Raw genomic sequence first — 11,892 nt, 5'->3', positions numbered from 1 at the left:
GTAGTTAATTCCAGGATGTGTCCTAGAACTCACTATGGAACTGGAGAGCACCTTATGTCCAACTGTAGTATTTTATTGGCTCCACTTTTTTTTTCTTGGAGAAGATGCTTTGCGTTCAGCACCCGATCAGAAATGGTCCTAGTTTCCTGGGCTGAGGACCACCCGCCGTCCTGTGTGCTAGAGCGGAGCACGCAGGCGGCACAGACACCCTGGGGGTTGACCAGGTTACTGTGTTTATGTGCACAGCCATCGAGGAGGCTGCGCCGCTCTCTCTTTGGTGAATCTGCTCCTTAACTCCTCCTTCCCACGCCGTTTGAGTACATGATCCTGGCCACCATCATTGCCAACTGCATCGTCTTGGCCCTGGAGCAGCATCTTCCTGAGGATGACAAGACCCCGATGTCCCGCAGACTGGTATGTGCCTGCCTCCTCTCGCGTCTCTTTCCTCCTCCTCTTCTCCGGTTCCCTTCTCCTTTGCTCCATCACCCGGCCCTTTCCGTCCTCTCTGACCTGCAGGGCTAGGAGGAGCCCCATTGGGATGCATTAGGGCAAAATGACTGACGTCTCAGACTCCTGCTCCCAGCAAGTTCTAAGGGCATTTCAGACGCCGTGTGCACACCCCACGGCGGCCAGACAAGAAGAAAGGGCAGGGGCAGGATCCAGTCCCTTCCTTCCCTTCCTAAGGGATTGTGAAGTGACGTGAGCAAGGGAGGTCAAGGGGAGAGGACGAAGGACGCTCACAGCCCCTGTCCTCCAGCCCCCTCGCTTCCCACCTGTGCAGGTGTCCCACAGGAGAGAGGAGAGGCCAGAGCAGAGTGGAGGCCGGGGCGTGCCTTCGCCTGCCTCCCTCTCCTCTCGAAGCACAGCCCTCCGCTGACCGGCACCTCTGCTCCTCATCCCACAGGAGAAGACGGAACCCTATTTCATTGGGATCTTTTGCTTTGAAGCTGGGATCAAGATCGTGGCCCTGGGGTTCATCTTCCACAAGGGCTCATACCTCCGCAACGGCTGGAACGTCATGGACTTCATCGTGGTTCTCAGCGGGTGAGTCTTCTGGTCTCTTCTTGGTGTTGGGGGCTGCGGTGTCCTGCAGTGGCTGATGCAGTGAACCCTGGGATGGGGAGGGGATGGGACAGGAAGTTTGAGGGAGAAGTTTGAGGATAACATTCTCCCATGGGGCTGGGCCACAGAGGACCACCTGCAGGGGAGTGCGTGTCCTCTGTGCAGGTGCAGGTGGCAGTCCGCGGAGCAGCGGAACCATGGAGTCAAGGTCAGGCTGCCGCTGCTTCTGACTTCCCACCTGTGCTGGGCTAGTGCTGAGCACACGTCCCGGCTGGTCTTAGCCTGAGGGGCACCCCCAAAAGATGCGCCAAAAGATGCATCAGGTGCAGTTTTCTTTCAGAGGTTGGAGAAGACCCCAACCATATCTTCTGAACTGATGAATGAGACACATGTTCTGATGACAGTTTTTTATGATTTGCAGATTTTTCAACAGGAGGAGGCATAACATGGAGTCTCACTAATGTTTGATAAATCATTCCTTTGGAAATTAATACAGCACTGCCACACTGCAGCTGACCCAGAGTCATGGGTGGCACATTCATTTCAGTATCTGACAGATCATCTTTCCTGTGGGAAATGAATAGAGCATGCCTGCACTGGGGCTGATCCAACCCCATTGGCAGCTTAGGTGATGTGCTTGGGTTGGGGGGTGAGGGCTGTGCCTCATTTGGCTTCTGTGGTTTCCTGTTGGTCTTTGTGTCAGGTGGTTCTTGGTGCCTGCAGGGGTGGGGCAAGCCCGACCCTTGGGGGAGCCATGTCCTCTGCGGGTGTGGCAGCTAGAGACGGGGCATAGAAGTCCTCTTATCCAGGGTCTAGCAGACGGTAGTTCACACCTGTGAGGGAAAGAAGAAGATGGAGTAGAAACGTGGAGGGGAGAAATAGGAGCCCCCATTATGATAAACCAAAAGGGGAGGGGAGCAGAGTAGAAATTTCTTCCAGGGAATAGCCAGGGGCGTGGGGGGGGGGGGCAAAGCTGAGAGAGGTAAGACCTTGGAAATGTTTGCATGTATCCATTTCCCCCTGGAATAGACATAATACTCCTATTTTTAACCTTCACACCAATTGTGATAAAATGATCAGGTTGAAGGTGCAATGGACTGGAATTTACAAATGGAAGCTCGTAGGCAGCCAGCTCAACACAGGGGACAGATACATAAACAGAGATGATTATTTATGTTGGGAAAACACCTGTTGCCTTACAAAAGGATTTTCTGAAGGTTATTTTTCTAAAAGAAAATTCTGCATTTAAGATACGTTGGTGTATAAAGATACAATTTATACATAGTGTTTCAGAAGTACGTGGTCATAGAAAATGCAGCGTTCCTGGGTGATGTTTTATTATTAAGTTCTTCCAGCTTTGTAGGGATGTGATTGACAAACAAAAATTGTATATAGTTAAGATGTGCCATGTGATGTTTTGATATACGAATGCATTGTGAAATGATTACCACAATCCAACTAATTAACATATCCATCTCCTTACCTCGTTACCTTTTGTGTGTGTGGGGGGGGGGGGCGGGGGCGGCGGGTGAGAACACTTGATATCGCTCTTTTGGCAAATCTCAAGTATAAAATACATGATTATTAACTATGTCACCATGCTGTACACTAGGTCTCCAGAATGTACTCATCTATAGGTGAAAGTTTGCACCCTTTAATCGGTATCTCCCCTTTTCCCACGCTCCAGCCCCTGCTAAACCACCCTTCTTTTCCGGGGTACTCTAAGTTTGATTGTTTTTTTTTTTTCAACTTTACATACAAGTGAGATCGTATTGGACTTTGTCTTTCTGTGTCTGGCTTATTTCTTAGTATAATGTCCTCCGGGTTTATCCATGTTGTCACCAACGGCAGGACTTCCTTCTTTTTTAGGGCTGAGTAATATTCCATGGTGTGTATACTGCACGCACACACACACACACACACACACACACACCACATTCCTTATCCGTTCTTCTGTTCACAGACACCTAGACTATTCCAGCATCTTGGATACTGTGCATAAGCTGAAATGAATGTGAGAGTGCAGATGGGTCTTTTCAAGACAGTGATTGTATTGCCCTCAAATATGTACTCAGAGTGGAGTTGCTGGTCATATGGTAGTTCTATTCAGTGAGGAGCCTCCATACTGTTCTCCACAGGGCCGGCACTAATTTCCATTTCCATCCACATAGTGCACACGGGTTCCCCTTTCTCCATAACCTCACCAACGCTTATTTATTTATTTATTTATTTATTTATTTATTTATTTATTTATTTTTTGATAATAGCTGGGTGATAAATGTCCCTAAAACCAATAATACATGCTATCTAAGTGAAAGGCATAGATGAGAAGCTCAGTTACTAAGAAGAGTGATTCTGTCTAGAAGAAAAGCACTGAGACGTGTATGTGTTACACGTATTGGTCTCCCCAAGAAGCACGTGTCAGATGCCATGTGGAATTTCCCATCTCATCTGTTTGCTTGTATTTTAAACTATTACACGTTCATTAAAGAAAATACAGAAAAGTCAAACGAAGGAAAAAAACAATTCACCATTTAAGAAAAAATTCCTGATTGTTTTGTGGTATTTCCTCCCAGCGCTTGAATGCTAAGCAAGCTCCCTTTTCAATGCTTGCACTTTTGCTGCCTGTTCTCAATATAGTAAGAGCATCTTATATGTTACTCCTTATTGTCATTAAAATCCGTACTGAGTGATCAGCATTTTGTTAAGTAGATAGACACAGCGTATTTCTCCATTTTTGCAGTTATTTGACACTTAGATTGGTATTACAGATAATTATTCCGGATGCTCCAACGTACGTGGTTTGGATGTCACGCTTTAAGAGGCATTGTGACAGGCTGAAGTGCTTCTAAAGGCGAGCCTGTTTTCTGCACAGGGTCTGGGACTAGGCTGTGTGAGGCAAGGTGGAGGGCAGACAGGCGGGAGCCCAGCACTGCCTTTGAATAAGGGTTGCCGTGTGGCCGGAGGAGCAGATTTGGGGGGTCAGCAGGGTCCTTCCGTTAGCCTGGCCAAGAAGGTCCTCTGTGTCCTCACCTGCACGTCTGGGGCGCCGGTGCCGAGCCCTCGGCTAAGTCACTTGTCCCCTCTGTTCCCTCTCCACCCAGACCTCGCGTCTCTCATTCTTAGTGGCTCTTCAGACGTTGCTGACAGGCTACTGCTGTCCCCCTGAGCCAGTGGCCCTTCGCCCCGTTCTTCCTGCACCTACTGATGTCTGTCTTCTTAACTCACATGTGAACATGCTTCAGGGGAAGGGCTTGGCGTCTAGAGATGGGCGCTGAGGCCGCGGTTTTATCCCACGGGGCCGGGTGATCGGATCCCGTCTTAGTGTACACGGTGCTGCTGTCCACCACAGTGCCTCTCAGGCGCACATTTCTCAGGCTGCAACATCTCTGAAACCAGCCTGTCGCACAGTGATGGCATGCTGGAGTTTAACTGACGGCATTTCTCTTTCTCCTTCATGGTACATAAAATCATGGGGCATCGTACAGCTGTTGGGGTCTGAGATGTGTGAAATGCGTTGTGATACCGACCCGGGGAGGTGGCAGAGTAGGCCCGGGAATCGAGTCACCTGGTGCTCGGAGAGGTGAAGTGCGCAGCCCAAGATCACCTGCCTCTTGACAGCAGGTCCAGGGGTTGCCATTGTGCCTTGTGACCCAGGGCTGGTGCATTCACCCCTGCCCCGTGCAGCCCCCCTCCAGGCTGCCTGACACCACCCGCACAGCTGTCCCTGCCGGCAGCTCTGACTTCCCACCTCCGCGTCAGGCGTCACCTCCCATTGTCCTCCAGTGCACAAGAGGAGTGACAGGTACCGGAGTGCGACACAGCGCCTCTGGCTCCGGCGCACGGCTTCTCAGCTCTCGGTGTGTGACTGGAGTGGAAGGAGGGCGGGGGTGCTGAGGTGTCGCACAGCTGGCTCAGTGAAAAGCCTCTGTCGCTGACCTTTGCTAAGATGCTAAGAGATGGGGCACTGTCAGAGCACGCAGGAGCACCGCACGGCTCTGCTGGGCTGGCTGGGTTTGAGTCCATGTCTTCTTCTAAATTCTCCCATTCGACTACGCCAAGCACAGGGCAGGTTCCTTCTCGGTTCCTGCCTATCCAGGCTCCTGGGCTGCCACATTCTGCCTGCACCTCTGAACTTTTAACCTTTAGTTTTCTCAGGCCTGGAAGCTGTGGGGAGTTCATGGTGTGAAAGTTAATTTGTGTACATTATTCATCCAGTCCTCATAATCCCCCCTATGAGATCTTGTTATTTTATAGATGAAGAAACTGAGGTTCAGAGAGGACCTGTGACCCACTGGGAGGCGGGTACTGGCTCTGGCTCCAAGCTCCTTCTTCGACACTCACCTTCCCACCGGCAGTCACCTCGCAGTTTTATGGGCTTCGTGGTCTGTAGCTCCTTGAATGCACATTCCTTCCTCCCCTTGGAGCATGTGGGGTGGGCTTAGGAGGGGAGAAATCAGACAGTTGCCCCTGGCCCAAAGGTGAGGCGCATGGTGACTTGAAGAGAACCGGGGCCCCAGGTATCTCTCTGTGGTCTGGGAATACAGCTTTCTGGCCTGTGGTTAAGAAGGTAAATATGAATGCCCACAGGCTTCGGGCTGCACGTCTCTGCACGTGCCACTGGCGACAAACCGGGCGGGCCATGGCAGCTCCCCGCAATTCTGCGGCATTTCCTCGGGCCTTTTCTCTTCCCAATTCTCTTGTCTTCCCTCCCTGCCGGGTGATGCATCCTCTCCAAGGGCAGCTGAGGATATGGCCATGGCTTCCTTCTCCCTTCCATGCCCTGCCCTTGGAGTTGGCTCCAGGTTAAAGAAGCCCATGCAGCACTAACCATTCTACACCTGCTCGAAGCCCGCAGCGGCGCCCCACTGCCCTTGGCTCAAGTACCAGCTCCCCGGCTGGGCTGAGTGCCGCCCACCAGGACGCCGCGTCATGAAAACCCACAGGGCCAGCAGCCTCACTTTGGGGGGCTTGGGGAAATGCCCTGAAGGAAGCAGCATTTACCCTGGGATGTCAGGATGGGCAGGCAGCACTGAGCTAGACAGTGAAGGAGAGGAGCTTTTCTGGGAGAAAGAGTGCGACATGCAAATCCTTGAGGATGAGAGCCGGCGAGCAGGATGCTTCTGGGGACTTGGCTGGTGAAAGGGTGGGAGGTGAGCCTGGAGAGGTCAGACATAACTTGCGTGGCTTGATGCATAAAGACTGGATCGGAAGTTGCAGCTTGTTTCTTCATGAATTGTCTTGTTCATTCACTCATTTATCCATCCATCCATCCATCCATCCATCCATCCATCCATTTAACAAAACTTGTATTGTTGAATACTCAAGCAACTGCTGGGACCGAGGCACACCAAAGTTAATGTATTCTCATTTCTTCTTAAAATCAGTGGAATTTGTCGTGTCTTTTTACAAACTGAGCTTACATCACGTGGCGATGTTTTCTTGTATTGGTAACAGTTCAGGAGATGCTATTTCTAAACGTGTGTGAGGCCACCTGGAGAATTCGAAATAATTTTAAGTCATTATTATATACTAGTCTTAATAATAAGTCACAGTACCTGGAATAGATGGGCTAGTGATAGAGGAGGGGAGGAGCTCAAAGGCACTGCTGAGCCAGGGGTAAGTCAGGAGAGTGAGGGTGAGACTGCACCTTTTAGCCCTGCTCATCCCTGTAGCCCAGGGCCTGGGTTCTAGTAGCCACTTAATAAATGCTAATGGGATTATTAGTTGCTTCATCCCAGATTCTCCTATCACCTCTGGGATACGCAGGAGGATGCTGAGGGGAGCCTGGGGCGGTGCTGCGGGTTGTCTATTCACAGCCCTGGTCTGGCTGAGCCAGGCAGTGTCTACACCCATCTCCCGAACCTGCGACTCGGCCCCATTTGCTCACATTCTGATCACTCTGTTAGGGAATGAGAGCTGGAAGCTCAATCTCTAGCCCAGGAAGAGTATTTGCTTCCAGTAATTGGGCTATTTATGGGATTTTTCTCAGGGGGATTAACCCCTGAGTGACGGGATGGGAGGGAGTCAGGGCTAAATATGAAGACCCAGCCTCTGAGAGGTGGCTGTGGGTGGGGAAGGGTAAGGAGAAAGCACTGTCACATCACCTGGCATTGGCCTAGCATGACAGCTGCCATTTATGGAACTACATGCAGGAGACAACACTTTTTCTATCTCTGTGGACATATATATGTGTTATATCTAATCCTAAAAATCATACTGCCAGGTAAGAGTTATCAGGCCTGGGTATCACCCGTGCCCATTTTATAGATGGGGAAGCTCAGACACAGGCACTTTCAATAACTTGCCCAGAGTCAAATGGTTGATATGGCAAAGTCAGAATTTGAACTCAGGCCTGTTTGCCTTCAGTTCGGGGTGCCCTCCCTCAGCCCTGTTGCCTCCCAAGCTCAGTGATGTCACCTGTGCTACCCTAGGGATGTCATGTTGTCCCCTTGCTTCCTTGTGCAGGTTCAGGCCACATGGGGAGAATTGTGCTGCCCTTCCCTCTTGGAACCCTTTATTCTCAGTCGTATGTTGAAGTGTTGGCGATATTACAGAGCTGCAGCTGAATGTGGGTGATGTTGTTTATTTTTCCACCAAAAAAACCCCCAAAAAACAAAATCAGCGCAGGACATGCTCTGCCACCAGTTTTCCCAGCTTTGCTGGACCCTTGGCTGTGAGTCCGTGGCCACATCGCTGGAGACTGGGCAGGTGTGTCTGAGCTGGGCTTCTCCTCCTTCCTCTCCTGAGGCCATCACCCCAGGGCCCAGTGATCACCTTCCCACTGTCTTCCTTCAAGTCCTTCAAGAGACATGGCCGAGTACCCACAACGCGCCAGGCACTGTGCGGGGTGTGGGTGGGCTGGGCTGCGTGCCGCCCACCAGGACGCCGCGTCATGAAAACCCACACGGCCAGCAGCCTCCCTTTGGGGGACTTGGGGAAATGCCCTGAAGGAAGCAACGTTTACCCTGGGATGTCAGGATGGGCAGGTAGCACTGAGCTAGACAGTGAAGGAGAGGAGCTTTTCTGGGAGAAAGAGTGCGATGTGAAAATCCTTAAGGATGAGAGCCAGCGAGCAGGATGCTTCTGGGGACTTGGCTGGTGAAAGGGTGGGAGATGAGCCTAGAGAGGTCAGCAGGGGCCAGGGTGGCCCGTGCCGGGAGCTGGTACTTTGGCCGAGGGCAGTGGGGCGCCGCTGCGGGCTTCGAGCAGGCGTAGGATGATTAGTGCTGCATGGGCTTTAACCTGGAGTCAACTCCAAGGACAGGGCATGGAAGGGAGAAGGAGGCCATGGCCATATCCTCAGCTGCCCTTGGAGAGGATGCATCACCCGGCAGGGAGGGAAGACAAGGGAACAGGGAAGAGAAAAGGCCCGAGGAAATGCTGCAGAATTGCGGGGAGCTGCCATGGCCCGCCCGGTTTGTCGCCAGTGGCACGTGCAGAGACGTGCAGCCCGAAGCCTGTGGGTAGGAGGACGCTCTCTGGAGCTAAATATACACCCGAAGGTATTTTGGGAGGGTTTCTGTAAGGAGGCCGCCCTAATATACGAGTTTCCTGAGCAGCTAACGATCGAGGAAAGCACACTTTTCCTCTCAGAGCACAGTCTCTGGGGTGCTCAGAATGTGGGGGAGGTGTCGCGATCGCAGCCCTGGGGCCCCCGGCCCAATTTAAATCTCCGCGGTGATAGTATGCTAGTACTTGGTATTTATATCGCATCTCTGTGCAGGGAGCTGGGCAAGATTCTGCAGACCTGTTTTCTACTCGTCTTCTCTGCTCTCAGTGGGCGAAGTGGGGAGGTGGGAAGCAAGGCAAGGATGGAGTGGAGGGAGGAGGTATGAAAGCTTGTCAGTTGCAGATGGGGAAACTGAGGCTGAGGTGGCGTAAGGGGCTTGGAGCTACTCAGAGGAGCTGTGTCAGTAGAAGTAGATGAGGTGTCCCACGCCTTCGTGCAGATGTTGGGGTGCTGTGCCAGCCCTTAGGCCAGGCTGCACCTTCAGTTCTCTCTCCCCGCAGAGCTGGTGGCTGCGCGCCTGGCAGACCTCCACCTCCTCACAGGCTCCTCCTTCATTTCCCGCTCCTCCTTCATTTCCCGCTCCTCCCCGGGGAGCAGGCTGCTGCCTCCAGCCTCTCTTTCCATCAGAACATTCCTCTTTCCATTGCCTTGCCCTCCAGATGGGTGAATGATGGGAAAGATCCAGTTCGAATATGGGGTTTTGATTCCGAGGAGAGGTGGGAAAAAGGCAGAATGTGGAGCTGCCAGGTCTCCCGTTAGCTCTGCGCAAGGGACACACCTGCTCCTTCAGGGAGAGTCCTTGTGAGAGGCCCCGGTGGTAGGTGACAGGCAGCTGAGCTGGGATAGCTCTGTGGATGATCGACAAGTTTTCTCTTGCATGTGCTCTGTCTCCTATACTGAAATTTGTCATTGATTCATTCAGCAGATATACCTTGCGTGCCTATTCGTTTCTGGGTATGAAATACTGGTGTTGGATAGTTTCTCTGCTGAGAGGCTGCATCTTGCCACCTCACTGATTGACAGGAGCTCACACCAGAGAGAACCGAGTGGGGGCCTGAATGGGCCGTGGTGTCAGCAAAGGGGAAGAAAGCCAGAAGGCCTGGAGGAAGCTTCAGACTCCCTGGGTGTTTGGTTTGGGACTAGTTTCTGCCTCTACCTTCCTTCAGGGCCACATAGGGGAAGAGACTGCGGCCAGGTGCTGAGTCAGACCACGGTCCTGGGACGGACCTCCCCTCTGTAGGCTGCTCAGCACTGTGCTGAGTGTGGGGAAGAGGGAGCCGGCTGGACATTCAGGGCCCCGCTTGCAAAGCCGAGCCGGACACAGCAGACACGCCCATCCACGGACTCAAAAGTAGCAGTGAATATGAAAAGGAGTGTTTGCATATCTGTTGCGTGGGTGACATAGGGCTCCTCACGTGGGAGAGGTTTGTGTACTGTCTGCGTGGTAAATACAGCCCACAGTTCAGCGTAACGGTGTCACGGAAGTGGGAACCGCAGCAGTTCTGTGTAATGAATGCGCAGGTCACCGAAGTCAGGAAATGGCAGAGGTGGCCAGTGCAGAGCGGAGCAGGCAGGTGTGAGCAGGGAGAAGAGCAGGTAGAGGAAGGTTTAGGCTGGGCTTACTAAGACTTAATCACTGAATTTTAGACCTGAGAGACGGATGAATTTGTCTACCTTTTTCGTATTAATTAGTTTTCACAGAGGAGAAAACTGAGGCCCCAGTGGCTAAGCCACTTGTCTGGAGTGGTGGGCAGGGGCTGGGATCCTGGTTTGTGTCACTCCAAATCCAGGACTCAGCTGTAGCTATGTCCCATGACCTGTGGCACTACTTGCTGCTTGCTGGAGTTCAGGCCACCCAGCTGGCGGTGTTAAGAAATGAGGTTGTTTTTGGTCAGGTGGCTGCAATATATATGCACAGCTTACACGAAATAGTTTCATCTGGTGGAATAAATGGATTCGGGGCCCTGGGTCCCAGGCCTGAGCCTACCATACATTCTCTCTGTGACACTTCCTCTCTGTGACACCTACACCATCTCAGCCTCGATTTCCCTACGCAGCCTCACTTGGGAAATGAAGGCAGCACCTGCGCTAGCTGCCTCACCAGGTGCTGTGATAAGAAAATAGCATGATGACGACGCAGTCACTGCTGGCGACGGCTCCCACTTCTCCAGGATCCCGCATGTCCTTCTGTAGGTGGAAGCCTTCACATGCCATCTCAGCACTTCCGTGTATCGTTTTTAGTGTAGAAACAAAGAGCAGGGCGTCTCCATTTTACACTGGGGAAACCAGAGCTCAGAGGCTCAGCCACACGCTCAAGGCCAAGCAGTTACTAAGGGGAGGGATCAGCGTTTTAATTCTGTTCTCAACGATTCTAAAGCCCATGCTGGATCCACCGTGTAGCCACCTCAGCAAAAGTGCTTTGAAAGACAAGGAGGCAAAATACGAAACCCGGGAGCAGTCAGAGCTTCCCCCACGACAGGGATGTTATGAAGATAAATGTTAATCTACACATAAAGCACCCGGGTGCTTTCGACAAAAGGTGTAGAGAAATGGAAAGGAAGGTTCTGTAGACCTCGTTCCGAATAGTCATTTATCTCCATAAAACCTGCAAACCTCCGAGACAGGTTGCATTGCAACCTTGTGCAAATCTCAGAACTACGGTGAATTCAAAAATTTTCATTCGCTGTTATTTTGTGTCAAGACAGAAGTTTACGACAAATTGAGCATAGGACACGTCTTAGTTCTTTTTAGTAGTGTATCTAATTTGACCCAAAGTAGTCAAATCCTGCTACAGTTATCAATAACAGCAAAGAAATTCCAAGAGGGAAAGTTGAAATGAAGACCTTCGTTGTTAACCTCATCAACAGTGAAAATAATACATTTCCCGGGTACCCTCCCCTCTTTTCTTTGGTCTCCCCCTTTCTTTGTCTTCTGACCCCACTTCACACGGGTTAGGAGGGGTGGGCATGTTACAGAGGAAGGCTGGAGGGAATGTCCCTTTTCCCTCAGGAAAAGGCATCAGAGGCCCTGCACAGAGCCCTCTGGCCATCTCTCTGAGGAGAGTCCACAGGAGACTCTGAGCTCTGATGTCCTCACCCTTGTCATTTCCTTCCGTCTCAGCTGCCACTCTTCTGTCAGGTCCCTGGGCCTTGATAACAGAATGGTTAGGAGAGGGACTCAAGGTCATGGCTTTTCTTCATGGCCTCAAACTCTGGGACAGTGACTGGGAGGCAGAGTGACAGGCGTGGCTGCTTCCCACTTCAGATGGCATTTGCAATTAAGAATTGTGATCGAGGTCACTGCGGGGGTCTCATGCA

General features: G+C 51.7%; 1 protein-coding gene across 1 annotated transcript in view; it reads left to right on the top strand.

Annotated features, from left to right (window-relative positions):
* Positions 1–313: 313 nt before the first annotated feature.
* LOC118673273 (voltage-dependent R-type calcium channel subunit alpha-1E-like) overlaps positions 314–11,892 on the top strand; it is a 56,608-nt gene continuing 45,029 nt past the window's right edge. Inside the window, exons 1-2 of the mRNA XM_036343867.1 lie at positions 314–414; positions 905–1,044. Of these exons, the coding sequence (XP_036199760.1) occupies positions 322–414; positions 905–1,044 (233 nt within the window). The 5' untranslated portion in view covers positions 314–321. The remainder of the gene's footprint in view (positions 415–904; positions 1,045–11,892) is intronic.

The sequence above is a fragment of the Myotis myotis genome, unplaced genomic scaffold (assembly GCF_014108235.1).
Source record: "Myotis myotis isolate mMyoMyo1 unplaced genomic scaffold, mMyoMyo1.p scaffold_m19_p_18, whole genome shotgun sequence".
In the NCBI taxonomy this organism is placed as follows: Eukaryota; Metazoa; Chordata; class Mammalia; order Chiroptera; family Vespertilionidae; genus Myotis; species Myotis myotis.
This window is presented reverse-complemented; position numbering and strand designations above follow the sequence as displayed.